The sequence below is a fragment of the Caloenas nicobarica genome, chromosome 18 (genome assembly GCF_036013445.1).
Source record: "Caloenas nicobarica isolate bCalNic1 chromosome 18, bCalNic1.hap1, whole genome shotgun sequence".
Classification (NCBI taxonomy): domain Eukaryota; kingdom Metazoa; phylum Chordata; class Aves; order Columbiformes; family Columbidae; genus Caloenas; species Caloenas nicobarica.
Window position 1 is genome coordinate 11757319 of NC_088262.1, and position 25627 is coordinate 11782945.

Genomic DNA, 25627 nt, shown 5'->3' on the forward strand with positions numbered 1-25627 from the left:
TATTATAGGCAATGATAAAACTGTTGGTGAAAGACTGGGTCCATTTTACAGCCTTATATAATTATTTTGTGAAATGTTCTCATTTGATTAATAACATTTTAATGAAGTCGAAAATCATGTAGTTAGAAACAAAATGATCCGTCAGGAGATCGTACCCATGTATTTGAATTGATAACACTAAGTTGTGCAAATCTGTCTTTGCTGGCTAAGAAGACAAAGCAATTTTTTTCATGGTTAAGTAGTGGAATACTGGGTGAAATGAGTTTTATAATGTACAAACATTCTGTGATTGTTATTAAAATATTATTTATGTTAAGCTGGCAATACTGCAATGACGAGGCTGCTAAATGGTAAAGGGTTCGGAAAAGAGTTTAAAGGATATTCTAAGTTCAAAATATCTTTCCTGAAATCCGAGTGAAACTATTTCTCAAGGAAAAGTTAACCAATTATTTGATTTTCACCTAGAGGTCTGCCATAGGTAAATGTATTGAAAGAGAAATTAGCTGCTTAATTTTTTTCAGAAAAGCTGCTCAAAATCCAAATTTGAAATATTATTCATTTTGGAACAATATACCTAAATTCCAGTTTCACAACTGCATGAAATTTTTCAGTGAAGAAAACAGTTTGGCAATAATAAACAGAGTTAATGATATATTTTTTTTAATACTAGTGAATGAATGCAAGATTACTTGATTTCTGTTATGAAACAGATCAAAGCAGAGAACATCAGCTTTGTTTGTTAGCAGATAGATCTGTGTAATAATCGAAATGTTTGACAACTTGGGCTATTTCATCCTAATGGAATGTATCTAATGAGAAGTGTTAATAATATTATCTCTCTGCATATCCAGTGTACTGTGCTTCTTCCAGTATCTTATTGTAAACAAATCTCATAGTCTGAAAGGTTCTAAACAAAAATTACATGAGAGGGCTTTCACAATTCCAAAATTGGGAGTATCTAGTGAGTGCAGTGTTTAGAACCTTTGAAAGGATCTGTTTATCCTGTTAATTCAACAAATGAAAAAGAAAAACCCCACAAAAAGCATTCCTCTGTAAATGCAATCGTCCAACAGGCCTAGAGATCTGACTACCTAAAATAGAAGAAAAGGAAATAAAATTATGGAACAGAGCTCTTAATTAACATAATAACGAAAGAGTCAATTCAATCAGTTGACACATACAGCAGAGCACCATCTAATCCACTGTGTTATAAGAGTGTTTCTTCCATTATGCTCTATTTATAATGTATTTTCTACCCCCACAGATACTTGCTGCATTATCCCTAGTACACAGCAGCCATGTCATCAGACTCTGAGATGGCCATCTTTGGGGAGGCTGCTCCTTACCTCCGAAAGTCAGAAAAGGAGAGAATCGAGGCCCAGAACAAGCCTTTCGATGCCAAGTCATCTGTCTTTGTGGTACATGCAAAGGAATCCTATGTGAAAAGCACAATCCAGAGTAGGGAATCAGGAAAGGTCACCGTCAAGACTGAAGGTGGAGAAGTGAGTAAAAGGCTTGAGAATACAATTTAATCCTCCTATGGACTTTTAGATGTCAAATATGTATCTTTCTTTTCTTTGGCAGACTCTTACCGTGAAGGATGATCAAATCTTCTCCATGAACCCTCCCAAGTATGATAAAATCGAGGACATGGCCATGATGACCCACCTCCACGAACCCGCTGTGCTGTACAACCTCAAAGAGCGTTATGCAGCCTGGATGATCTACGTAAGTACCAGCAGAAGGAGACAATTCCTAGTGAAGATACCTTTCAATCTCTCTGAAGAGCTTCTTGAATTCTTGTCTTCTTCTTTACTCATTTTTCTATTTCTTCTTTCTTTCCTGCAAGTGTTTTCCTCTTGCTGTCTAAATCCTCTTACTCTCATTCCTTCCCACTTTTGCATTTCCTTGTTGTATGCCCTATCTCATCCATTTCCTGATGGATCATTCCTCCATTTCCTTTCACTACCCTGGTCTCCCCGGAACATGATTCACCTCTGCCTCACCTATAACTCTCCTCAGCTCTCCAATATCAGCATCCTGTCTCCCTTTCTTAGACTTACTCAGGTCTCTTCTGTGTCACCGTCAACCCCTACAAGTGGCTGCCGGTGTACAACCCGGAGGTGGTGTTGGCCTACCGAGGCAAGAAGCGCCAGGAGGCCCCTCCACACATCTTCTCCATCTCTGACAATGCCTATCAGTTCATGCTGACTGGTGAGTGCTTGACCTGCTTCACAGCAGTCTAAACCAAAAAGCCCCTGTGATCTCACTGGAGCATGTGACAAGCCAGTTAAAAACACCGGGGAGCCGCATGACCAAGAAATTGATTGAGTTATGCGGGTACTCCTTTCAAGTGAAACTGACCCAGTAGCATGCGTGGACCAGCACTGTGTATTATTTGCACTCTATTGTATGAAATTCTACACTCTCTCACTGTAAAAATACTACTTGACTTTGCTACTTTTTTCCAGTGGTGGGACAGAAAGAATTATTATTCCATATAATCCTCTATCTTGAGTATAGATAGTAATTTTCATTAAATTTCATGACAAAAACTGTGTGAAGGGCAGCTCATGTGAGGACCACATGCCTCTGACAGCTCTCTGCGTCTATTTTGTCTTATACTTTCTACTGTTGAGGCCTGAAAGGAATTGGGCAGTCTTGGACTACTTGGACTTGAGAGAAGCCCCAACTTCCGTTACAGCTTTACTTCTCATCCAGCTCAGCATTACCCAGGTCAGCTGCTAACACCATCTTTCATTCTGTCTCATTCACAGATCGCGAGAACCAGTCGATCCTGATCACGTACGTACACTCCCTGCTGGGTCACTGCGGGGCTGCCCAGTGCCAGGGGATCTCCTGCCTGACCACACGCTCTCTGCTTCTCTCTTTGCTTTGACAGCGGAGAATCCGGTGCAGGGAAGACTGTGAACACAAAGCGTGTCATCCAGTACTTTGCAACAATTGCAGCCAGTGGGGAGAAGAAGAAGGAGGAGCAGCAGTCAGGCAAAATGCAGGTGAGGTCCTGGGGGTAGGAACCTGCAACTACACAATTTATTTATGAGCTATATCATAGAAGCATAGAATCATCTTGGTTGGAAGAGACCCTTAAGATCATCAAATCCAACCATAACCTAAGTCTAGCACTAAACCATGTCCCTAAGAACCTCACCTACGCATCTTTTAAAACCCTCCAGGAATGGTAACTCCACCACGTTCCTAGGCAGCCTGTTCCAATGCCCAGCAACTCTTTCTGTGAATCAAATTTTCCTAATATCCAATCTGAACCTTCCCTGGTGCAACTTGAGGCCATTTCCTCTCATTCTGTCACTTGCTACTTGGGAGAAGAGACCAACACCCTCCTGGCTCCAACTTCCTTTCAGGCAGTTGCAGAGAGCGAGAAGGTCTCCCCTCAGCCTCCTGTTCTCTAGGCTGAACCCCTCAGGTCCCTCAGCCTCTCCCCATCAGACTTGTGCTCCAGCCCTCTGACCAGCCTCGTCATCCTCCTCTGAACTCCACCAGCACCTCTTGTAGTGAGGGGCCCAAAACCGAACCCAGGATTCAAGGTGCGGCCTCACCAGTACCCAGTACAGGGGAACGATCACAGCCAGGATGCTGTTGGCCTTTTTGGGAACCTGGGCACATATGACAATAAGATTTCTATTTTAGGGAACGCTTGAGGATCAAATCATCAGTGCCAACCCACTGCTGGAGGCTTTTGGTAATGCCAAGACCGTGAGGAATGACAACTCTTCACGTTTTGTAAGTTGTTGCCCGGGACAAAATTACTTTTTTTGGGTCAGCTCACAGACTGACATATTCTTGCAGTCAGGACTGGTAAAATAGTTCTCAATTGACTTTCCTGCTTCCTTCAGGGTAAATTCATCAGAATCCATTTTGGTGCCACAGGGAAACTGGCTTCAGCTGACATTGAAACATGTAAGTGATCCTCCTGGCCTGGTCCCTTTCCTTCCAGCCTTCCTCAGTTCCTGTGCTAACTCTGTACTTCTGCCCTTGCCAGATCTGCTGGAGAAGTCCAGAGTCACTTTCCAGCTCAAGGCAGAAAGAAGCTACCACATCTTCTATCAGATCATGTCCAACAAGAAGCCAGAGCTCATTGGTAGGAAAAATCAGTAATTTCTCCAGACAAAGGCCGTGGACTAACATTGAATTCCTTTACATGCCAATTACATTCATTTGATCTGTATGTGTTGGGTCCTTCTTTTCAGAGATGTTACTGATCACCACCAACCCATATGACTATCATTATGTGAGTCAAGGTGAGATCACGGTACCCAGCATTAACGACCAGGAAGAGCTGATGGCCACGGACGTAAGTAACACACGCTTTTCCCGGGTCGAGTCTGGCCTTTAACAGGCATGGTACTTACTCTAGTGGTTCTTTTGTTAGAGTGCCATTGACATCCTGGGCTTCACTCCTGATGAGAAAACAGCCATTTACAAGCTGACAGGGGCTGTCATGCACTACGGCAACCTGAAGTTCAAGCAGAAGCAGCGTGAGGAGCAGGCAGAGCCGGACGGCACAGAAGGTACAACATCAGTTAATACTGCAGCTGTGGTTTATATGTTCTACATTTCCTGTAGAGTCTTGGCAAGTCTCCAGGACTTTTGCTTGAAAAATAGACATCTAAGATATGTCTATCATGTTTGCTTTACCCAATACGGTTCAAAGGTGCATTCCTGTAAAAGTTCATGGAAGTATTTCCCTGAGACTAGAGTTATTTGCATATATCATAAACATGTACTATTAATGTTGAAGTTTTTTTCTTGAGTTTTGTGTGTGTTTGGTCTGGAGTTTTTCAGGAACGTCAAGACAAATGAAAATGACTGCAAGGAATACAATAGCGATTAATCTGATAATGATAAATAATAATAGTAGAACCGACTACAAATAATAGCTGTAATCATTTCATGAATATATCCAAAGGAAAGATTTATAGAAGAGTATAACAGGATTAGATTACTATTTAAATATTTAAAAATAACCATACAAAAGTGAAATAAAACCTAAGTTCCATTTTTGTTTGTGAACCAACCCTTACTCTTTTTGGTGATGAATGTACATTAAATACTTAGTTGTAAATATCACAGGCAATAGAAGCAGCTCAAAATCAGCATCTGTATATATATTCTATAATGAAGTGTGGCCTTCTCACATTAAAGGGTTTTGTAAATAGCACTGGTGTTTTGTATCATCATCGCTGTGAGAAGAAATGGAAAGTGACGAGAGAGTATACCCAGTACTCTAGTGCTTGTATTTAATAGTCTAGACTGAGAGAAAAAGAGAGCTGGAAAAGACCTATGTGTGTGATATTTGTCCATAGGGACAATGTGATGCCACTATGAAAGTTGGGTGAAATTTCCTTTTCGTAATTTTGGCATAGCACTCCACTAATCCATCTCTCTCTCTCTAATGACAGTAGTTTCACTGACTATTTTCTATACACTGTACTATCTTCAGTACAGTGTATTTCAGTACCAGCCAGTTTCTTTTTTTTCCAATTCAGAATCTGTGGGTTGTTTGACCTGCCATTTTCATGGCCCTTTGCCCTTCCCTCTGTCTAGTCACTTATTTCAAAGTCGACATGTTCTTTGTAAAGGCATTTGGAAGAATCTTTACATTTAAAAATCATCTAAATTAAATGGGAAAAAACAGTAAATCAAGAAAAAATATAGTATTTTAAACTATGTGACAAATTACATGTGAGTTCTGCAGAAACTATTCTGAATTACTACAAGATACATCTACTGGAGAGCTACTACTTGACCACACTGTATGTCTGTTTCCTTAGTTGCTGACAAGGCTGCCTACCTGATGGGTCTGAACTCAGCAGACCTGCTCAAGGCCCTCTGCTACCCCCGAGTCAAGGTTGGGAATGAATATGTGACCAAGGGTCAAACTGTGCAGCAGGTGAGAAACAAGAGATGACGGGGGAAAAAAAAATGACATGAATTTAAAACTTTGAGCTTTCTCTTTTGCCCTGGATGGTAACTTTTACTTTTTTTTTTTTTTTAGGTATACAATTCAGTGGGTGCCCTGGCAAAATCTGTCTTTGAGAAGATGTTTCTGTGGATGGTTGTTCGCATCAACCAACAGCTGGATACCAAGCAGCCCAGACAGTACTTCATTGGTGTCCTGGACATTGCTGGCTTTGAGATCTTTGATGTAAGAGGAGGATCTTCATACCAGTTTCCTGGAACGGGCACTATTATGTTGGTTTATCTGTTGTTATGTGGTGGTGGTGGTAGTGGTGCTTTTTATTATGGATTGTTTCTAATTATTGGATAATCCTAACATTCCTGTAGGAATGGCACTCTTCTTGTTCTCATAGTATTTATCATCCCAAAAGAGTTGCAGGTATTTACAGATGATTGTTGTCACATGTAGAGCTGAAAATTGCATTGAAAATTGATAGGAAAATGTTGAACTGATAGGTAATAGCAGACATTTTGAGGAAGTTAAAATATGCTATCTTGAAGGAAGATTTTGTTAATGCTGAGGTCAGATTCCCTCTGAATGCTTAAGAACAGACTGGCAGTGTAGATGAATTCAAGCAGATGAAAAGCTGGACTTGGACTAAGCTCTGTAGCTCTTTTCAGAGCTAATAATATGTAGAGACAGTGACAGAGCCTGAAAGGGTAGATATATTAGAGGATGGGATGTGCCAGTCACCCGTCCAGTCCCACGGCTAGAAATTCAGGCCCCGATTATGGAGACGTTAATGGGTCAAAAATTAAACATATGGAAACTGTTCCTGGAACTGAACTTCTCAAGTAACTAAATCTCTTTGCATTCTGCAGTTCAACAGCCTGGAGCAGCTGTGCATCAACTTCACCAACGAGAAACTGCAACAGTTTTTCAACCACCACATGTTCGTGCTGGAGCAGGAGGAGTATAAGAAAGAAGGAATTGAATGGGAGTTCATTGACTTTGGGATGGACCTGGCTGCCTGCATTGAGCTCATTGAGAAGGTTCTTGGACCCTACACACTTAATAGTTTTCCAGATGTAAAATGTAAAAGGAATCTTCTATGCTAATTAGACCACTCTAATGTGTGGCACTCACACTTAAAGCAGCACATGACATGATTTTTTCTGAGCTCCAAGCATTTCATATACATTTTCATTTGTCTGTTATTTCACTGCCTGCGGGATTCTGTCTTGTAGTACATATGGTTTACATGGGGCAAAAATTGCAGCCCTAGTCACTGTTCTGGAGTTCATATTCAAATGCATGCATTTTTTGAATGCATGCAGACTGAGTAAATACACTGAGCAACTTCTATTTTAGTATGTTTAAAGAAATTACTGTCTTGTTTCCAAACCAAAAAGGTTTAGGAAGTATAAACTCTTCCTTACATCTGAATGCTACTAATTTCATTCATTGTACTTTCCATCTTCAACTAACATGCACACAGTTCATTACTACATGCTAGATCTTTATTACAACACAACCATGAAACTTATGGGTGAGCTTGTTTTTGTATAGCTGATGTCATATCCAATAACAAAATGTCCTTTCTCAAAAAAACCTAAGATTACACATTCTGAGGAGGATTTTTTGTATAATGCTTGTCTTCCGTTCCTCTTTCTTATATGCCTTCTCTCTGCTTCTTGCTTCCCTGCTTTCTTTCTTCATGTGTTGCTATTTTTCCCAGCCCATGGGCATCTTCTCCATCCTGGAAGAGGAGTGCATGTTCCCCAAGGCAACTGACACCTCTTTCAAGAACAAGCTCTATGACCAACATCTGGGCAAGTCCAACAACTTCCAGAAGCCCAAACCTGCCAAAGGCAAGGCTGAGGCTCACTTCTCCCTGGTGCACTACGCGGGTACGGTGGACTACAACATCACTGGCTGGCTGGAGAAGAACAAGGACCCCCTGAATGAAACTGTTGTGGGGCTGTACCAGAAATCATCCTTGAAGACACTGGCCTTACTCTTTGCCTCTGTTGGTGGGGCGGAAGCAGGTAATTTTTTTGAATCAATTGTACTGTAATTTACAGGAAAAAAAAAATCTTGCAATATTTTGCAATAATACTCACATCTCAAAAACTGAAAACCAAAAACCTCATCTACTTTTTGGAACTCAGTCACTCTGACTAGTAAAGGACATTACCTTTCCTTAGAGACCTCAATAGATCTGTAGGTTTTAAGACCAGACAGCTGAACTACAACATTGACAGAGGTTAGCTGACAAACCAGATTTCTGCAATACAGGACGTTCCCAAATACACCAGGGAGTACAACCAAACGTTTCAACATGCTGCAATATTTACGCATACCCTTAGATGTAAAGATACATAAAGACTGCATTTGTTATATTCACTAGAAATTTATTTAATTCCTTAAATACCTTACTATGCAAAATGTTACGTTTACATTTTCTTAACTTCAGCTTCAAGTCATTAGATTTCATTCTGCTGTCATCTGAAAAAATCTTCTATTGTAACTTTCAACACTGTATGCATTTGCAAATTTTCATCATGTTATTACTTTTTCTGTTTTTTAAGATGAACACACAAAGTTCTTCAGATTCTAACTGCATGCTTTTGTTTTTATTTTTTTGTTTTTTAAAAAAATATTGTTTAGAGAGTGGTGGCGGTGGCAAGAAGGGTGCCAAGAAGAAGGGTTCTTCTTTCCAGACTGTCTCGGCTCTTTTCCGGGTACTGTAGTATAATCATTATAGATTTTACTTCATTGTCAAAAAAAAATATAGAAAATACAGCTTAGAAAAGATTTAGATTGAGATAATACACAAAATGTTCAGAACGGATAAAGGCACATGTTTCTTAATAAAGAAGGATTCTCTCTGAATCCTTGGAAGTATTCTTTCAGAAGTGCCCAAAAGTACTGATCATGGTTTTACTCCATCTGGTATTGAGATTGTGTGACATTTTTAAACCCAAGTCTTTGCTCTTGCTCCTAAGGAAAATTTAAACAAGCTGATGAGCAATCTGCGAAGCACACATCCCCATTTTGTGCGATGCCTTATTCCTAATGAAACAAAAACACCTGGTAAGTTGTTAAAGTTCAAAGATGTGATAAATCTGTTCTTCTCTGTGCAGTGCAATGAAGTACCAATTCATTATGTCATTTGTTAGGTGCCATGGAACATGAGCTGGTGCTGCATCAGCTGCGGTGTAATGGTGTGCTGGAAGGGATAAGAATTTGCAGGAAAGGATTCCCCAGCAGAATCCTCTATGCTGACTTTAAACAGAGGTCAGATTCCATGTCATCCACCCTCCACCATATTCACCAATGCTAAATAATTTGCATTTCCTAATTGTTTTAACTACTATGGGAGTTGTGAAAAGGGTTCATTGTACCTACCTTTAGGCATACAAAAGTCCAAGAGTCATCCAGTTTCTTTCTATAGCTAACTAGAAGCACAGGCATTTTCAAAATGCAGTTATTTGTTCCTGTCCTTGATTCATATTCTGGTATGGGATAAAGCATTTTTTAAATAACCAGACAGAAATGAAGCTGACTAGCTTAGACTTAGTTAAATTCTGGGTAGCAAAGTAAGATGACTTGTAGCCATCAGCACAGAAATGTGAGTAAAGAAACCAAAAGATATTCTAGACTAACTTGTTGGAAATCCAAATAAAATAAAAATAACATGCTTTTTGTTCCATATCAGCTTGAAAATACTCAGATAGTATGTCCTGCCACCATTCTGGATGAAGAATTGCTTCTCTCCACATATTTTGTTGTTTGCATATAAAGTTCTCATTTGGAGTTCAGGTATTAGATAACAAGATGTGAAATATATCAACACTTAACTATGGAAGTCAGTACCCATTCTGTCTCAAGAATTTCTGGGCTAAGGAAAGTGCAAGGTTTTTCCTAAAAACATATTTATCCATGAAAATGTGATTTTTAAACAATGGAATAGAGTTCAGACCTCTTTTTCACTCTTGATTCCTCTTCAGAGAATCTTAACAATGGCATCAGTTGGTACAGGTTTGATTGAGCTTTCAGGAACGTGACCTTCTTCATATTCTACTTCCTCCCATAGGTACAAGGTGCTGAATGCCAGCGCCATCCCAGAAGGACAGTTCATCGATAGCAAGAAGGCTTCTGAGAAGCTTCTTGGGTCCATCGATGTGGACCACACCCAGTACAAATTTGGCCACACCAAGGTACAGACCCCCATTGTCTCACCCCTGTGTGCCTGTGCTTTGCTCTGCCTGACAGTGATGTGCTGCAACATGCCCTTTCTCAAGGTGTTCTTCAAAGCTGGGCTGCTGGGACTCCTGGAGGAGATGAGGGATGAGAAGCTGGCACAGCTCATCACCCGCACACAGGCCTTGTGCAGGGGCTTCCTGATGAGAGTGGAGTTCAAGAAAATGATGGAGAGGAGGTAGGTACTTATATTTATTTGGCCTGCTGAGCCAATCCTTATCAGATACCAACGACATAAACAAAACTGAAAACAAGATGATTCTAGCCAAATCTCATCTATTTCTCATTAATTCAGCTTACCAATATGGATGTATTTGAGAGCATACCATGGCAGCAGATGAAGCAGTATAAAATCCCAATTTAGGAAAAACATGTTGTTTTTAACTTATATCACCCTTCATACTAATTTTTGCTAAATCCAGCAAATGGCTACATTATATATATGTCCAGAAACTAGATATCTAGTATAAGCTAATTTTTTCAGGTCACCATTATAATAAAAGGTGAGAAACACACTCTTCTACCACAAGACAAGTATCCTCTTCCCTTGGATAATTTTCATGAAAGTGACCAAGTCAAGTTCTGGAGGTGTTCCTTTTCATTGGCCATGAAAGCGAGCCAAACATCTGGATTTCAAAAGTGTCCATACAGGTCGACAATCATCATACTAGGGAGTTTTCTTCAGAGAAATACATACTATTTGTAGTTTAAATATATTAAGAATCATTCATAAGTATATACTTAATAATACATAATAAATATTTTATAAACAAAGACATACACAACTATAAGTGTAAAATATTATATGTAGAACTTCATGTTATGCTTATTAATATATAGAATTAAATATGTATTATAGACTTATATAGACATATGTAATATAATGTATTTTTATTACCTCTCAGGGAGTCCATCTTTTGCATCCAGTACAACATTCGTGCATTTATGAATGTCAAGCACTGGCCCTGGATGAAGTTGTTCTTCAAGATCAAGCCCTTGCTGAAGAGCGCAGAATCTGAGAAGGAGATGGCCAACATGAAAGAGGAGTTTGAGAAAACCAAGGAAGAGCTTGCAAAGTCTGAGGCAAAGAGAAAGGAGCTGGAGGAGAAAATGGTGAAACTGCTGCAGGAGAAAAATGACCTGCAGCTCCAAGTGCAGGCGGTAAGTACTGCTACTGTTTTTGACTTGTAATGTCCTGTGTAAAATGATCCCAAATATCTCAGTAACAGACACATTATTCCAAAACATATATATATATTTTATAAAATAGGAAGGAAAACCACATAGAAAAGCTAACCCGAAAGCTACCAATATTAATAAGTTTGCAATGAATTATTACAGCTGGTACCTTATGCTTTTACATGAAGAGAGACGTAATCAATTTCTTGCTAGTAAATACTACAGTTTACAGTATGACGTTTTAAATCATGCCTGGCAACTTACAGCAGCAATTATCATACAAAACTTTATATACTATATAATTTTGATATGTTGTCATCTGATCAACGATGGTAGTCTGGACGTCCTATTAACACCTTTTAGTTGGAGAATCACAAGTGAATTCAGGTGGAATAGGAGAGGCTGAGAGTGTCAGGCATTCCTCTAACATTTATGGTCCCTGTCTCCTCAGGAAAAACAGTGATGAAAGTGGAGTCCTCCCCTTTTTCCCTGGAAGTTAAAAGGTAGCATCAATAGTTCCCTTAAAACGGCCTCTACCAGCAATGACTAGGATTTATCTGACCTCGTTTTCATGTCTACAGCCTAAAAGTCTGCATCTGAGCTTACGTAGCCTCAAGTTTTCCTTCATCTTCAGCAAGGAGAAACTCATCATTTTAGAGTATTATACAATTAATCAAAAAATGCAAACTTTTTTCATTGAATAGGCTGCATCTTGACATTGTGGCAGATGTCTTAATCTACATGAGATAAACCCCAACCTAGCTATCTTGTTAAGCTATAAAAAGTCCTCTGCCTGGATGGTATCATAGCTCTTCACTACAACAAAGAGGAGAAGAATGAGCAGTATGTAGAAAATAAAGATTAATTCTCAGTAACTTGCATCTTAGAACATGTGTAAATTCAGGTAGTTGACACCGCCCTGGTAAACATCAGACTCCCTTCCAAACTTTTTAGCATTCAAGTTTTAAACAATGTATGCTAAAAAATCTGTCTATATAATCTACTGAAGACTAATCTGTCTTCAGTAGAATGATACGCCAGTTTCCAGTCCAGTCAACTGCAACAGAACTAAAATGGTGAAAAGATACCAGGGAGATGCTGCCATATCTGATTTCAGGTTCTATCTTCAAATTAATATTAGAATTGCATGAGCAGTTAAAAGAGTTTTTAAAAAAATGCTCAGAGCCCATATTTATAGTGTGATAATATATTCCTTTGTTTTCTGAGCTGGAGGCAGTACAAAGCAAACAGATATTCTGATAATAACAAGTTTTAACCACAAAGTACACTGTAAAGCTGCTTTGAAAATAATTCCATTTTTCAAAATCAGTAACAAAAACTAATTATTTTTTTCAAATGCTTAAATAAATTGTGTGTAGGAAGCTGATGGTTTGGCTGATGCTGAGGAAAGATGTGACCAGCTCATCAAAACCAAAATCCAGCTGGAAGCCAAAATCAAGGAGCTAACAGAGAGAGCAGAAGATGAAGAAGAAATGAATGCTGAGCTGACAGCCAAGAAGAGGAAACTGGAGGATGAATGTTCAGAGCTGAAGAAAGATATTGATGACCTTGAGTTAACACTGGCCAAGGTTGAGAAGGAAAAACATGCCACTGAAAACAAGGTAGGAGGCAGATCATGTCACTCGTGTTCCAGAAAAGAGCACCCTGCTGTTACAGGACTTCTGTACCTACTTCCTTTATTGACACTTGCTCCCTTCTTCTCACAGGTGAAAAACCTCACAGAGGAGATGGCAGCCCTGGATGAGGCCATTGCCAAGCTGACAAAAGAGAAGAAAGCCCTCCAAGAGGCGCATCAGCAGACTCTGGATGACCTGCAGGCAGAAGAGGACAAAGTCAATACGCTGACCAAAGCCAAGACCAAGCTGGAGCAGCAAGTGGATGATGTAAGCACAAATGTGTAGGGGGAGATCAAGGCTGTTACACAGTCAGCCACTACCAGCTCAGCACTGATGCTCTTCTCTTTAGCTGGAAGGGTCCCTGGAGCAAGAGAAGAAACTGCGCATGGACCTTGAGAGAGCTAAGAGGAAACTCGAGGGAGACCTGAAGATGAACCAGGAATCCATAATGGATTTGGAAAATGATAAGCAGCAGCTGGATGAGAAACTGAAGAAGTAAGCATGGCTGTGGGGCACCTGAGTGCTGGGCTGGTTGCGCTTGTCTGTTTTCACTGATCTCTAACATGGTTTGATTTGCCCAAAGGAAAGACTTTGAAATCAGTCAGATCCAGAGCAAAATCGAGGATGAGCAAGCCCTGGGCATACAATTACAGAAGAAGATCAAGGAGCTTCAGGCAAGTCTCTGTTCCTTCCCCTCTCTCTCCCAGTCTCAGGTCAGGTAGGAGGAGGCCCAGGTGTGAAGGCTCCCTAATGTTCCACAGGCCCGTATTGAGGAACTGGAGGAGGAAATTGAGGCCGAGCGAACCTCTCGGGCAAAAGCCGAGAAGCATCGGGCTGACCTCTCCAGGGAGCTAGAGGAGATCAGCGAGCGCCTGGAAGAAGCAGGAGGGGCTACGGCAGCTCAGATCGATATGAACAAGAAGCGTGAGGCAGAATTTCAGAAGATGCGTCGTGACCTGGAAGAGGCCACACTGCAGCACGAAGCCACGGCGGCCGCCCTGCGCAAGAAGCACGCAGACAGCACAGCTGAGCTTGGGGAGCAGATCGACAACCTGCAGCGAGTGAAGCAGAAGCTGGAGAAGGAGAAGAGCGAGCTGAAGATGGAGATTGATGACTTGGCCAGTAACATGGAGTCTGTCTCCAAGGTCAAGGTACTGAAATGTTTCTTTGCAGTAATTCAAACATAGTCAAGTATTTATATTATAGCATAGAAATTAAAGTTAGTCATGCTTTAAAATAAATAGTTGCACTTTGCAACTTTAATTTGCTTTGTATATTTCAGTATTAGTATAATAATATATTGTGTTCTTTGGGTAAGAATTTAGAAACTTCACCTGAAGCACCTAATCTAAGGTGCTTTACGGCCTCATTGCTTGCTTCAGAATATTACGGTACTGAAATTAAAGACACTGACCTTATCAGGTTTTAGTTTCTTCTAAAATACAAATTACTCCTGCCATACACTTTCCTTTTTATTGCTATTTTTCTTGTCCTCTCTTAAATATTCAGTAATGTAATCATTAAGAGCCAAACAGAAAGTTAAAGTAATTTCTTGTGTTACATTGTCCCATTGTCCTTTTTTTCTGTTGAAAAAATGGAGTGTACAGTAATAAATTACAAAAATGTTGCAATTAGGGATGCAAATTTCATAGAAACGTATCAGTTAACTGAGACATTTTGACTTTTTTTCTAAATCATTGGTTTCTTTTTTCTCCCCTTTGTAAGAGTTCAGATTGTCAGTAATTATGTGTTGAACCACTGATCACCTTTAATTTTGTTCTTCATGCAAATAGGCAAATCTGGAGAAGATGTGTCGCTCCCTAGAAGATCAGCTCAGTGAGATTAAGACAAAAGAAGAGGAACAACAGCGCATAATAAATGACATTAGTGCTCAGAGATCTCGGCTACAAACAGAATCTGGTAAACACATTTTTATTTTTTAAGAGAACACTATATATGACTTGGGGCTTTAAAAAAGTGGGTTAAAAAGACCTAGAGGTCTAGTTGAAAATTAAGTTGAACATGAGCCGGAAATGTGCTCATGTGACGAAGACGGTCAACAGAATCCTGAGCTGCATTAGGAGAAGTGTTGCCAGCAGGTTAGCAAAGGGTGATCCTTCCCGCTACTCAGCACAGATGAGGCCACACCTGGAGTCTTGTGTCCACTGTTTGGCTCCCCAGTACCAGAGAGATACAGACAACCTGGAGCAAGACCAATAACATGATTCAAGGACTCGAACAACCAGTCATTGGAACAACATCCTCAGGGGTGTGGTAGAGTCCCCACCACAGGAGTTCTTAAGACACGACTGGACAGGATGTTAGATAATCTAATCTAGGCTCCCTTTCCCATTAAATGTTGGGCCAGATGACCTTTCAAGGTCCCTTGCAACTTGGACTTTTCTGTGATTCTGTGACTGGAGTTTCAAAGAAGAATTTCTATATCTCATAAGCTAGACTTCATCCTTCTACTTCCCAGGAGACATTCAGGAGAGGAGAGTGATACACCTGAGCACATATACCATATACTACTCCTTATGTAACCTCGAGGCTTGAAATGTCCACTGAACTCAGTGCAAACATGCACTAAGACTAGTCAGATATTGGACAAGGGGACATGATGTATCTCATTTCTTGCCTCTAAGATAAAAACTTTGGCATACTCAGAGATATGGACAGGTATTAGTGATTAGGATTTCATGAAAGAAATAAAATTTTGTTCAACTCAAAACATTTTAATGTGCATTCAATTATCAAGGTTAACAATTTTAAATAAGTCATAAAAGGTTATTTTATTCATCTGAACTTTCCCAGGTGAATATTCACGTCAGGTGGAGGAGAAAGATGCTCTGATTTCTCAGCTGTCAAGAGGCAAGCAGGCATTCACCCAACAGATTGAGGAACTCAAGAGGCACCTCGAAGAAGAGATAAAGGTTAGAAGTCTTCTCAAATTCTGTATTATCCAGATGCCTCCTGTCTAGGAGGAGATTTGGATACATATGATATCACAAAACCAACAAGATGAGAAAGAAAAAAAACATACCACCAAAAATCTTCCCTCTTCTCCGCAGTCTATCCATTAATTCTTTTGCAGATTCCCAGATCTTCCTTTCACATTCAGTAGCTTGTCATCATGCTCACAGCAGGGTAATCCAGTGTCCATCACCATGAGAGATTTCAATGCATATTTGCATTCAATGTCACACTACTATTTTTCCCCCAGGCCAAGAACGCCCTGGCCCACGCCCTGCAGTCTGCTCGCCACGACTGTGACTTGCTCCGGGAACAATATGAGGAGGAGCAGGAAACCAAGGGGGAGCTGCAGCGGGCGCTGTCCAAGGCCAACAGTGAAGTGGCCCAGTGGAGAACCAAATACGAGACTGACGCTATTCAGCGCACGGAGGAGCTGGAGGAGGCCAAGTACGTGGGGAAGGTGGGAAGGATGGCAGACTAAGAACAGAAATCTGAGGAGACAACTGTGATATTGTCAGAAAGAAGCCAATGCTCTGCTTTGGGGTGGGGATATTGTCAGGAAGAAAGGAAGTATAACCCAGAGCTGGTATGCGTTGGGAACAGCAGAAGCAGCAGAGCTCTTCAGATGCAGAAGAGCAGAGAGATGCTTATGAATGCAGAGTAAATAGCAAAGAGTGAAGTGCTGCAGGCCAGCATTCAGACATAGAAATACAATGGCTGGCTGGGAGAGGACCTACACCTCTGTGTAAATGGGGATCACACACTATCAAGTGGCTAAGCGTGCTCCTGTGAAAAACATACTGGCTGCACACCACAGGTTCCCATTTCCTTCCTCACCTGGAGCTGTGCTTGTCTCCTCCCAGGAAGAAGCTGGCACAGCGCCTGCAAGATGCAGAGGAACACGTTGAAGCTGTGAATTCCAAATGTGCCTCCTTGGAAAAGACAAAGCAGAGGCTGCAGAATGAAGTGGAGGACCTGATGATTGACGTGGAGCGATCAAATGCTGCTTGTGCAGCTCTGGATAAGAAGCAGAAGAACTTTGACAAGGTCTTTTGGGCTCCAGACATGGGCTTCCTGGGCAGAGCAGCCCCTCCTGATGGCCACATCCAAACTCACACCTGGTTTCTCTTCAGATCCTGGCAGAATGGAAACAGAAGTACGAGGAGACACAGGCCGAGCTGGAAGCCTCCCAGAAGGAGTCTCGCTCTCTCAGCACAGAGCTCTTTAAGATGAAGAATGCGTATGAGGAGTCCTTGGACCACCTGGAAACGCTGAAGCGGGAGAACAAGAACTTGCAGCGTAAGTGCCTGGCCCTCTGCTCCTGGCAGGGCTTTCTCCCTGTCCAGCGCTCCACACCGCTCCACATGGGTCTGTGCCCGCAGGTGGGCAAGGATGTCTGTCACCTTGGTGTGACAGGGCCCTTCCCGTTATGCTCTGTGCCTGACCGTGCCATTGGTCTTGGTTCCCACAGAGGAGATTTCCGACCTCACGGAGCAGATTGCGGAGGGAGGAAAGGCGATTCATGAGCTGGAGAAAGTCAAGAAGCAGGTTGAGCAGGAAAAATCTGAACTCCAAGCCTCCCTCGAGGAAGCTGAGGTACCTGGCATTATTTGTTGCTCTCTTACACATCTTAGACCTCGTTATAATTGCTCGGACATTATTCCCAGATACAAGAGGAAAAGCGTGTTTGTATGAAAGTGTTTATATATCATCTAAACGTAGTAGTCCGTTTTACACAGAGCTTCAGGTTCTACAGTTCTCACATTAAAAGTATTCTAATTTATTCTTGTCCAGGCCTCCCTGGAACATGAAGAGGGGAAGATCCTGCGCCTCCAGCTTGAGCTCAACCAGGTGAAGTCGGAGATTGACAGGAAGATAGCAGAGAAAGATGAGGAGATTGACCAGATGAAGAGAAACCACCTCAGAATTGTGGAGTCCATGCAGAGCACCCTGGACGCTGAGATCAGGAGCAGGAATGAAGCCCTGAGGCTGAAGAAGAAGATGGAGGGCGACTTGAATGAAATAGAGATCCAGCTGAGCCATGCCAACCGCGTGGCTGCAGAGGCACAAAAGAACCTGAGAAACACACAGGGAGTGCTCAAGGTCCGTTGCCTATAGAGAAATAGCTTAGCTGTTATTTTCAGTGCCAAACAGTCCTGCATCTGCTTATCATTTCTTTCAATGGCTCTACAGGATACCCAGATACATTTGGACGATGCTCTCAGGACACAGGAGGACCTGAAGGAGCAGGTGGCCATGGTGGAGCGCAGAGCAAACCTGTTGCAGGCTGAAATTGAGGAGCTACGGGCAGCACTAGAACAAACAGAGAGGTGTAGAAAGGTGGCTGAGCAGGAACTGATGGATGCAAGTGAGCGTGTGCAGCTCCTTCATACCCAGGTTAGGTCACTTGGTGAGAAATGCCACTCTTGGTAAGGAGAACACTTGTATGCTTTATTCCAGTCACCGTTGGAGGCTCAGCTTTGAAACAAAGAGTTCTCTTCTCTGCAGTAATCATCAGGATACTAAAAGAGATCTTTGCTGAAAAAGTGTGTACACTGTCTATGCTCCCAGGTTGCATTTGATGAAACCTGTATTTCTACCGTCTTTGCATCCTAACATCTTCAGAGGAAAGACACTTAGTAACTTGGACCATTTTTTTTTGTCACACATACCAAATGATCTGCCCTCTGAGCAGTCAGAGACTGAAACTCTGAGATTAGACCAACATTCTTTCCTTCCTCAGTTGAAATGTAGCATTAGGAAATCCTCAAGTTCCTTCAGAAATGTGCTTGTCCACTCTAGCAAGAAAGTGAGGATAAACTCCTGGCTCTGATGTAGCCCATCTCAAGCAGACTTCGATATGAACTGAATGTCATAGCAGTAATCCAGCAGTCAAATGCTGAAATCTACAGAAAGTGTCTGGTTTCAAATGCTGAAAAGATTTTGGCACATTACAAATTTTTCTCTTCTCAGTTGATAAGAATGGATTACTCTTCACTGAATGTGTTGAAGAGAAGGCCTATCACTTTATTTTTATTACTTTCCTGTGCTGGCCTTGGTGGGTGAGATGTGGCATGGATTATATTTCTAAGTACTGTTTTTCAAATTAAGAAAATGAATTGTTGGAGGAAAACAAACAAACAAAAAACCACCAAATTGTTCCCCAGTGATAAGAAAATGTACATAAAAATCTGTGGTATTGATTTTTCACATAATTATGTTTTAAAAATTTAAAATGCCCTAATATTCTTGATTTGAAAGAATGAGCTAACAAAACCAAATCTCTGATGCTCTTCAACAGAACACCAGCTTGATTAACACCAAGAAGAAGCTGGAAACAGACATTACCCAAATTCAGAGTGAAATGGAGGATACAATCCAGGAAGCCCGCAATGCTGAAGAGAAGGCCAAGAAGGCCATCACAGATGTGAGTTGGGGGCTCCTTTCATTGCTGATGCTGGATGTATTCTCCTTCAAACTGTGTCCAGCCCCCAAATGGACTTGACCCTTTGGTCTCATCAGGCAGCCATGATGGCAGAAGAGCTGAAGAAGGAGCAGGACACCAGCGCCCACCTGGAGAGGATGAAGAAGAACCTGGACCAGACGGTGAAGGACCTGCAGCTCCGTCTGGATGAGGCTGAGCAGTTGGCCCTGAAGGGAGGCAAGAAGCAAATCCAGAAGCTGGAGGCCAGAGTGCGTAGGGCTGCTATTTGTACACGAGTGAACATGTCACATAAGCAGCCATCAGGGAAGCTCCAGAGATGGGCTTGTCCTTGCAGGTGCGGGAGCTGGAAGGGGAGGTTGATGCTGAGCAGAAGCGCAGCGCTGAAGCCGTGAAGGGTGTGCGCAAGTACGAGAGGAGGGTGAAGGAGCTGACCTACCAGGTAAGGCAGGGTGTCTCCTTGGGCTCACACACCCTTCTGGCAGGAAGCCAAAATACAGCCTTTAGGGTTTTATTTCTGTCCTGAGTCAAAACGTTAAAAAGGAGAAGACTGAGAACATCAGAATAAATTATCTTTCTGGTAATGCTAAGAAGATCCAGCTCATTACCTCATCTTACTGGACAGCAATTGTCCATAAGAAATATTACTTTCTGTTTCATATAGAGAGAATTTAAAGAGGAGGGGCAAAGAGGTGCTCCTCTTTCTTGTTCTTCTCTTTAGTCTGAAGAAGACCGAAAGAACGTTCTCAGGCTCCAGGATCTGGTAGACAAGCTTCAAATGAAAGTGAAATCCTACAAGAGACAAGCTGAGGAGGCTGTAAGTATTGCTTTGTGCAGAGTCAGTCCCTGTCCAAGTGGAGGTGGAATTCTGTGTTGGTGGTTTTTTCCCTGCACAGCTCTGTTTGAATCCTTAATTTTTTTGTCTTTTTCCTGCTGTGCACGCAGAAATGAACAGCTGAGCAGGTGTTCCTGGCTGAACATTTTAGGAGTCTAGAGGGATGTAGAATACATTTTCTGTGAACTTTATGCATCACTGGGAAGAACAGCAAAGGCTCAGGTCAACATTGTGGGAATAGATCTATGCTTCCTTTCACTTTTCTTACCTCACATTTCTGCCTAGAAGAAAAAAAGTACCTTCAGAAAATGTAATACATAATTTATAACTGTTATAACAGTAAATTAATTGAAAATTATTTAATGGAAATAGCTGTAATTCTGTGTAATTATTCAAAAATTCCCAAGTGCTTTAGCACTTCATATCCAGAGAGAGATTCCTGGTGTATCTTATTACCCATCTAAACATTTAGTATTCAAGGTATTTCTTTGGATTATTAGACAGAATTACACACTAACAGGTTTTCTGGGGGTTTTTTTCATTATATAAAGGCAAAATACCACAGCATGTCCAGTGCGCTATTACAGTAGGAACATCATTAAACATTTAAAACCTATTTTATCTCTTTTCTTGTCTCCAGGAGGAACTGTCCAATGTCAATCTCACAAAGTTCCGCAAAATCCAGCATGAGCTGGAGGAAGCTGAGGAGCGGGCTGACATTGCAGAGTCGCAGGTCAACAAGCTCCGAGCGAAGAGCCGGGAAATTGGCAAGAAGGCAGAAAGCGAAGAGTAAATGTCTCCAGTGGTGGGAAGTGAAAGAGAATTGCACAAAATGTGAAACTCTATCACTTTGATTTTGTAATTGCTGCTTAGTCCTTCATCAATCTCTAGATAATTGATGCCTAGATAATAAAAATCGTAGATGTTTTCCCTTGGAAATAGGGAGAAATCCACTGTTGTATTTTAATCATTACCCTGAATTCTTATAAGGTTTACATTTTTCCTTATTTAAATTAATTCAATTGAAAATCTTGCTTCAAACTGTTTCAGCCACTGTTAAAGTGTTCTAATCAGACATCCTGCTTCATTGTCACAGTGGAATTTTATCTAAGACTTCCTTAAGGAAGAAAAAATCATTATTTGTTTGCAACAGAATGTGATTATCCTTCATAACTTCTGCTTTAATAATACGATAGATTTTAGCTCAAAGGTACTGCACCTTCCAGTAATCCAGCCCAATAACTGATGGTTCTATTAAATCGTGTCTTATTTGCAAGATCTTTTTTCAGGTTAAACCTCTTCAGTCCTTCAAGCTTCTTTCAAGCCTAGTTTAGAGGGCACCTAAACCTAAAATGAGATCTACTTTTAACTTTCGTTCAGGAAAGTGATGTGCAAACCAACGTTGCAAGCGCAGAACGACCAGCTACCTCATATAATCATTCATTGGCTATATTCTGTTCCCAAAAGTTCCCTGAATCTTCCAAGCTGGTCAGGCAGCCACTTGGGCAATCCAGATAGCTTTGCGTAGGATGGCCTCACTCAAAAATAGGTATCAGCATAGATCAGAGAATCCATGGTCACCTCTTTGAAAACAAGAGGAAATAAGTGTCGCTTTCCCTGTTATAATCTAATAGTTGGAGCACTTGTCCTTTCACAGTATGAAGGGATTTGAACCACTGAGACCTTCTTAGGATTGTGTCATATTCGACCTGGAAATAAGACAATTGGAAAAGCCGAATGAACCATTCCTGTTGAAGATGTACTGCTATGCCTGCAGGAATAAAAAAAATAATTATCTACAATGAAAAATGTGAAAACAGTCTCTGCAGGATATTAGAGAAAATACTCCTCTGGGAAAAGGATGTCAAGAGCAAATGGCCTCAGGTTGCACCAGGGGAGGTTCAGACTGGATATTAGGAAAAAATTCTTCGTGGAAAGGGTTGTCAGGCATTGGAACAGGCTGCCCAGGGCAGTGGTGCAGTCACTGTCCCTGGAGGTGTTTAAAAGGCCTTTAGACGAGGTTCTTAGGGACATGGTTTAGTGCCAGAGTTAGGTTATGGTTGGACTTGATGATCCTGAGGGTCTCTTCCAACCAAAATGATTCTATGATTCGATGGACTCATCAGCACTAGTGTCACATGAGCCTGTTCAACTCCTTTTTTGATTGGTATGATGTCGCAGATGGAATTTTTACACAGCTTTGATTTAACAGCAATTTAGGATATATTAATACCTTGTGGTCTATTACAAAGGTTGTGTAATTACTAACAGCACTTAATCATCAGCCAGTTTAACAAATCGATTCAATGAAATTTGTTATAATCAATCAAAATAGCAACTTAATTAAAGATTGGTAAATGGTAAGGTTCACGCTAAACTTACAGCAGGATTTTCTTAACTAAAACACACACACACAAAAGGATAAATTAAAACACATGGACACACTAACAGACAATAGACAGACAAAACTGTTCTAAAATCAGATCACACATGCACAGAGGTTAATCTATGATTAAAATTTCTCTTTCCTGAGTTTTATAAATTACTCACTTTTATGTGTTGACATTCATCAGCAGGCGATCATCAAATCACAGAAAATTAGGCCTTTGGATCTTCACAAAATCGTCAGTAGACGATCATGGAATCTATGTGAAATCGTAAATAGATATGTACATACATATATACCTATGTGTATGTATACCTACACACAGAGATGTATATGTATGCATAAATTGCATACAGTAAATACACTAATATGTAATGTTTCACACATGTATCTTATAACCTTGGAAAGCCAATGAGGAATTTAGCATTTCCATCTTCAATGTGGGTTTGAATACTACTCATTAAACAGAAAACAAAGGGGAAAAATTTCTCAATAGCTCTCAGTCATTGAATGCTGTCTTTCATGTGTCTTAAATTAAGAATCAGACCTGTGGAAAGCAGCTGAAGGTTATATAACCTAATACATAGTCAGAAGCGACTGCGGTAGACTGAACACCAGCCATCGTTCTGTCTTTTTCCTAACCATGGAATGGTTAGGAAGCTTAATAACTATATTTTATTTTAAGAGGAAACAGGAGGGTTGTGAACGACTGGTAAACTATTTAGAATGATGTTCAGCTCTGAGACTTGCAATATTGTTTATTCTGATCCAAGAGATATGCAAAAGCTGAAAGATGAGTATCAGAGAGAGTAGTGTCTCAATGCCAAACAGCATCCAGCAGGCTGAATCAATCAGAAGAAACCAAATAAAGAAACTACATATACACATAAACACACACACATAAAGTTTCCTAAGTTTTTTTCAGCAGTAATCTAGTAACATAAAGATGTACGTTACTGTTTCATCACTGACATGTAATCAAGGTCAAAAGTAGTCACCATTTTTAGCATTCAATTTCAAGGCTTGGATAAGCATTTTACACCTTCACAGGACAGCTTCTCCTGACTGCACTCCTAGTTCAGTGTCACCATCTCTCCAAACCCGTTCCCATAGTCAAATGTCAGACACCTGAGAAATTAAGTCTGTGGGACTGATTGCTACCTGCCAAAAGTATTGCTACCAAGTTCCTTTCAGAGGAAGAAAAAAGATGACAAATCAGCATGCAGCCTTCACGCTACATAGATAACTGGTTTTGTGTATGCCACAGAAACAAAAGCAGCAGAAAGTCTCTTTGCTCAGAAATCCCGTCACCTGCCAAAGAACTGTTCAGACTTTGGGGCCCCTGGTTCCTGCTTTTTGTAATTTTTTTTTTCCTGCCTCTGACTCAAGCAGATCATCTTTTACTTTCATGGAGCATGTGGACTTCTAGATTGTAAGCTAAACAGTTACTGTCCACAGATACGGACTTTATAGAGAGTAGCTACCTTATTTGAAAATAGCTTTGCCTGCTTTCCAGTGTAGAGACAGGATTTTGCTTTTACACAGGCCCTTTCCTGTCTACTTCGCAGTGTATGCACAGGATGAAACCCTGGATTGCAAAAGCCCTCAAAACTTCGGGATCTGTAGCAGTCCATCACAGAAATCAAGGTTCATGGGTCTATTTTATCAGCCTAACAGGGCAGCTCAGCCACGAGGGGTTTGTAGGCCCACTGGCAGCAGCAGCAAACATGATTCCACTGAGAATAACATCATCATAACCCCAGCTGCTGCTGGGAGTGTGGGGCACATTGTGGGATGCAGAGGAAGAGCAGCCGGGGTTGCACAAGGCTAGTGATGAAATGTCTCAGGGTGAAAGCAAAGGTGTGGAATAAGAGAGTTTAGGTGAACAAAAGTAGGAAAATAGAAGGGTTAGGAGATAAAAAGGTTCAATGGCATGTAGTGTCTGGTCAGTATGCTTATCTGGCCATGCCCTGTGTCTGATCATCACGGTCTGTCCTGTCTTGTTATTTAATTCCTTTCTAGCTCTATCCTGGGTGAGAAGGGCTCTCTACTTGATGTGTGTGGGGTGTGAGTGCAGCACCAGGAGTCGGACTGTGGGGTGGAGGGCCCATGTGCCCATGATGAAACAACTGGATTGAGTCTAGATTGCATTGGAGTGTGTGACTGCCAGTGAAGATCAAGCCAGACCAGCTGGTGAGCAGGTGAGATGTCCTGGGAGCAAAGGACCAGCCCTGGCTGTGAGAGCACTTTTGTCTTGAGGGACAAGAGCATGGCTGGGGGTCAGCTATGGGTCGAGGGGAGTCCTGGTCAGCTGTGCATGGAGTGGGTCTGCAGCATCAGGGGTCTGTATGTGCAGATGCCAGCAACTGGGGACATGTGATCCCCGGGGCAGCTACTGGCCAGACCAGCTGCTGGAGGGATGCGTCTTGTACATATGTATTTATATTTTCACTAGTAGATCTCCATCCTGGACAGCCAGAAAGCAGGGGAAGGATGAGGCTGTTGGTGCTGCCTGTGTTTGTGTAAGCGCTCTGAGTGTTTGTGATCTGTACAACCAGTCACACAGATATGTATATAAGTACATGTGCATATACAGATTAATATATCTGTAGATGTATTTATGCATTGAATGCATATATGGTGCATATACTTCTGCTCTGTGTGTGTTTGTGCCTACTGAGAATACATCTTAAACCTGCTACAGGGGGCATGGACCAGGGGGGCTTGGATCTGGAGACACAGAGCTGCAGCAGCCTTGCCTCAGGCTGTCAGATCGAGCGCGGTGCATTTAACATCTGGTGTACTCAGCAAGAGCCAGATGGGCTGTGAGTATTTCCAAAACAGCAGATTAAATATTTGCAACATGGGAAGGGAACTGATCCTTTCGCAAATGCATTCTGTCTGTTAGAATTATTTACCAAACTTTTGAAATATTGTGAGAGAAACTCCTGGGCTAATCAGGGTGATT

At 41.4% G+C, this 25627-nt stretch overlaps 1 protein-coding gene across 1 annotated transcript; it reads left to right on the top strand.

Annotated features, from left to right (window-relative positions):
- Window positions 1-1298: 1298 nt before the first annotated feature.
- Window positions 1299-21066, top strand: LOC135995938 (myosin-1B). The gene is made up of 38 exons (XM_065647578.1): window positions 1299-1502; window positions 1585-1728; window positions 2058-2214; window positions 2778-2805; window positions 2903-3017; window positions 3670-3762; window positions 3876-3939; window positions 4022-4120; window positions 4230-4333; window positions 4412-4550; window positions 5814-5932; window positions 6038-6187; window positions 6823-6993; window positions 7680-7989; window positions 8612-8685; window positions 8950-9037; window positions 9124-9241; window positions 10041-10164; window positions 10249-10385; window positions 11113-11368; window positions 12766-13008; window positions 13114-13290; window positions 13373-13518; window positions 13607-13697; window positions 13785-14174; window positions 14817-14943; window positions 15838-15956; window positions 16247-16443; window positions 16860-17043; window positions 17130-17295; window positions 17468-17592; window positions 17791-18099; window positions 18190-18393; window positions 19298-19423; window positions 19519-19689; window positions 19776-19880; window positions 20160-20255; window positions 20914-21066. The coding sequence occupies exons 1-38, from the start codon at window positions 1299-1301 to the stop codon at window positions 21064-21066; spliced, it is 5823 nt and encodes a 1940-aa protein (XP_065503650.1).
- The last annotated feature ends 4561 nt before the right edge of the window (window positions 21067-25627 follow it).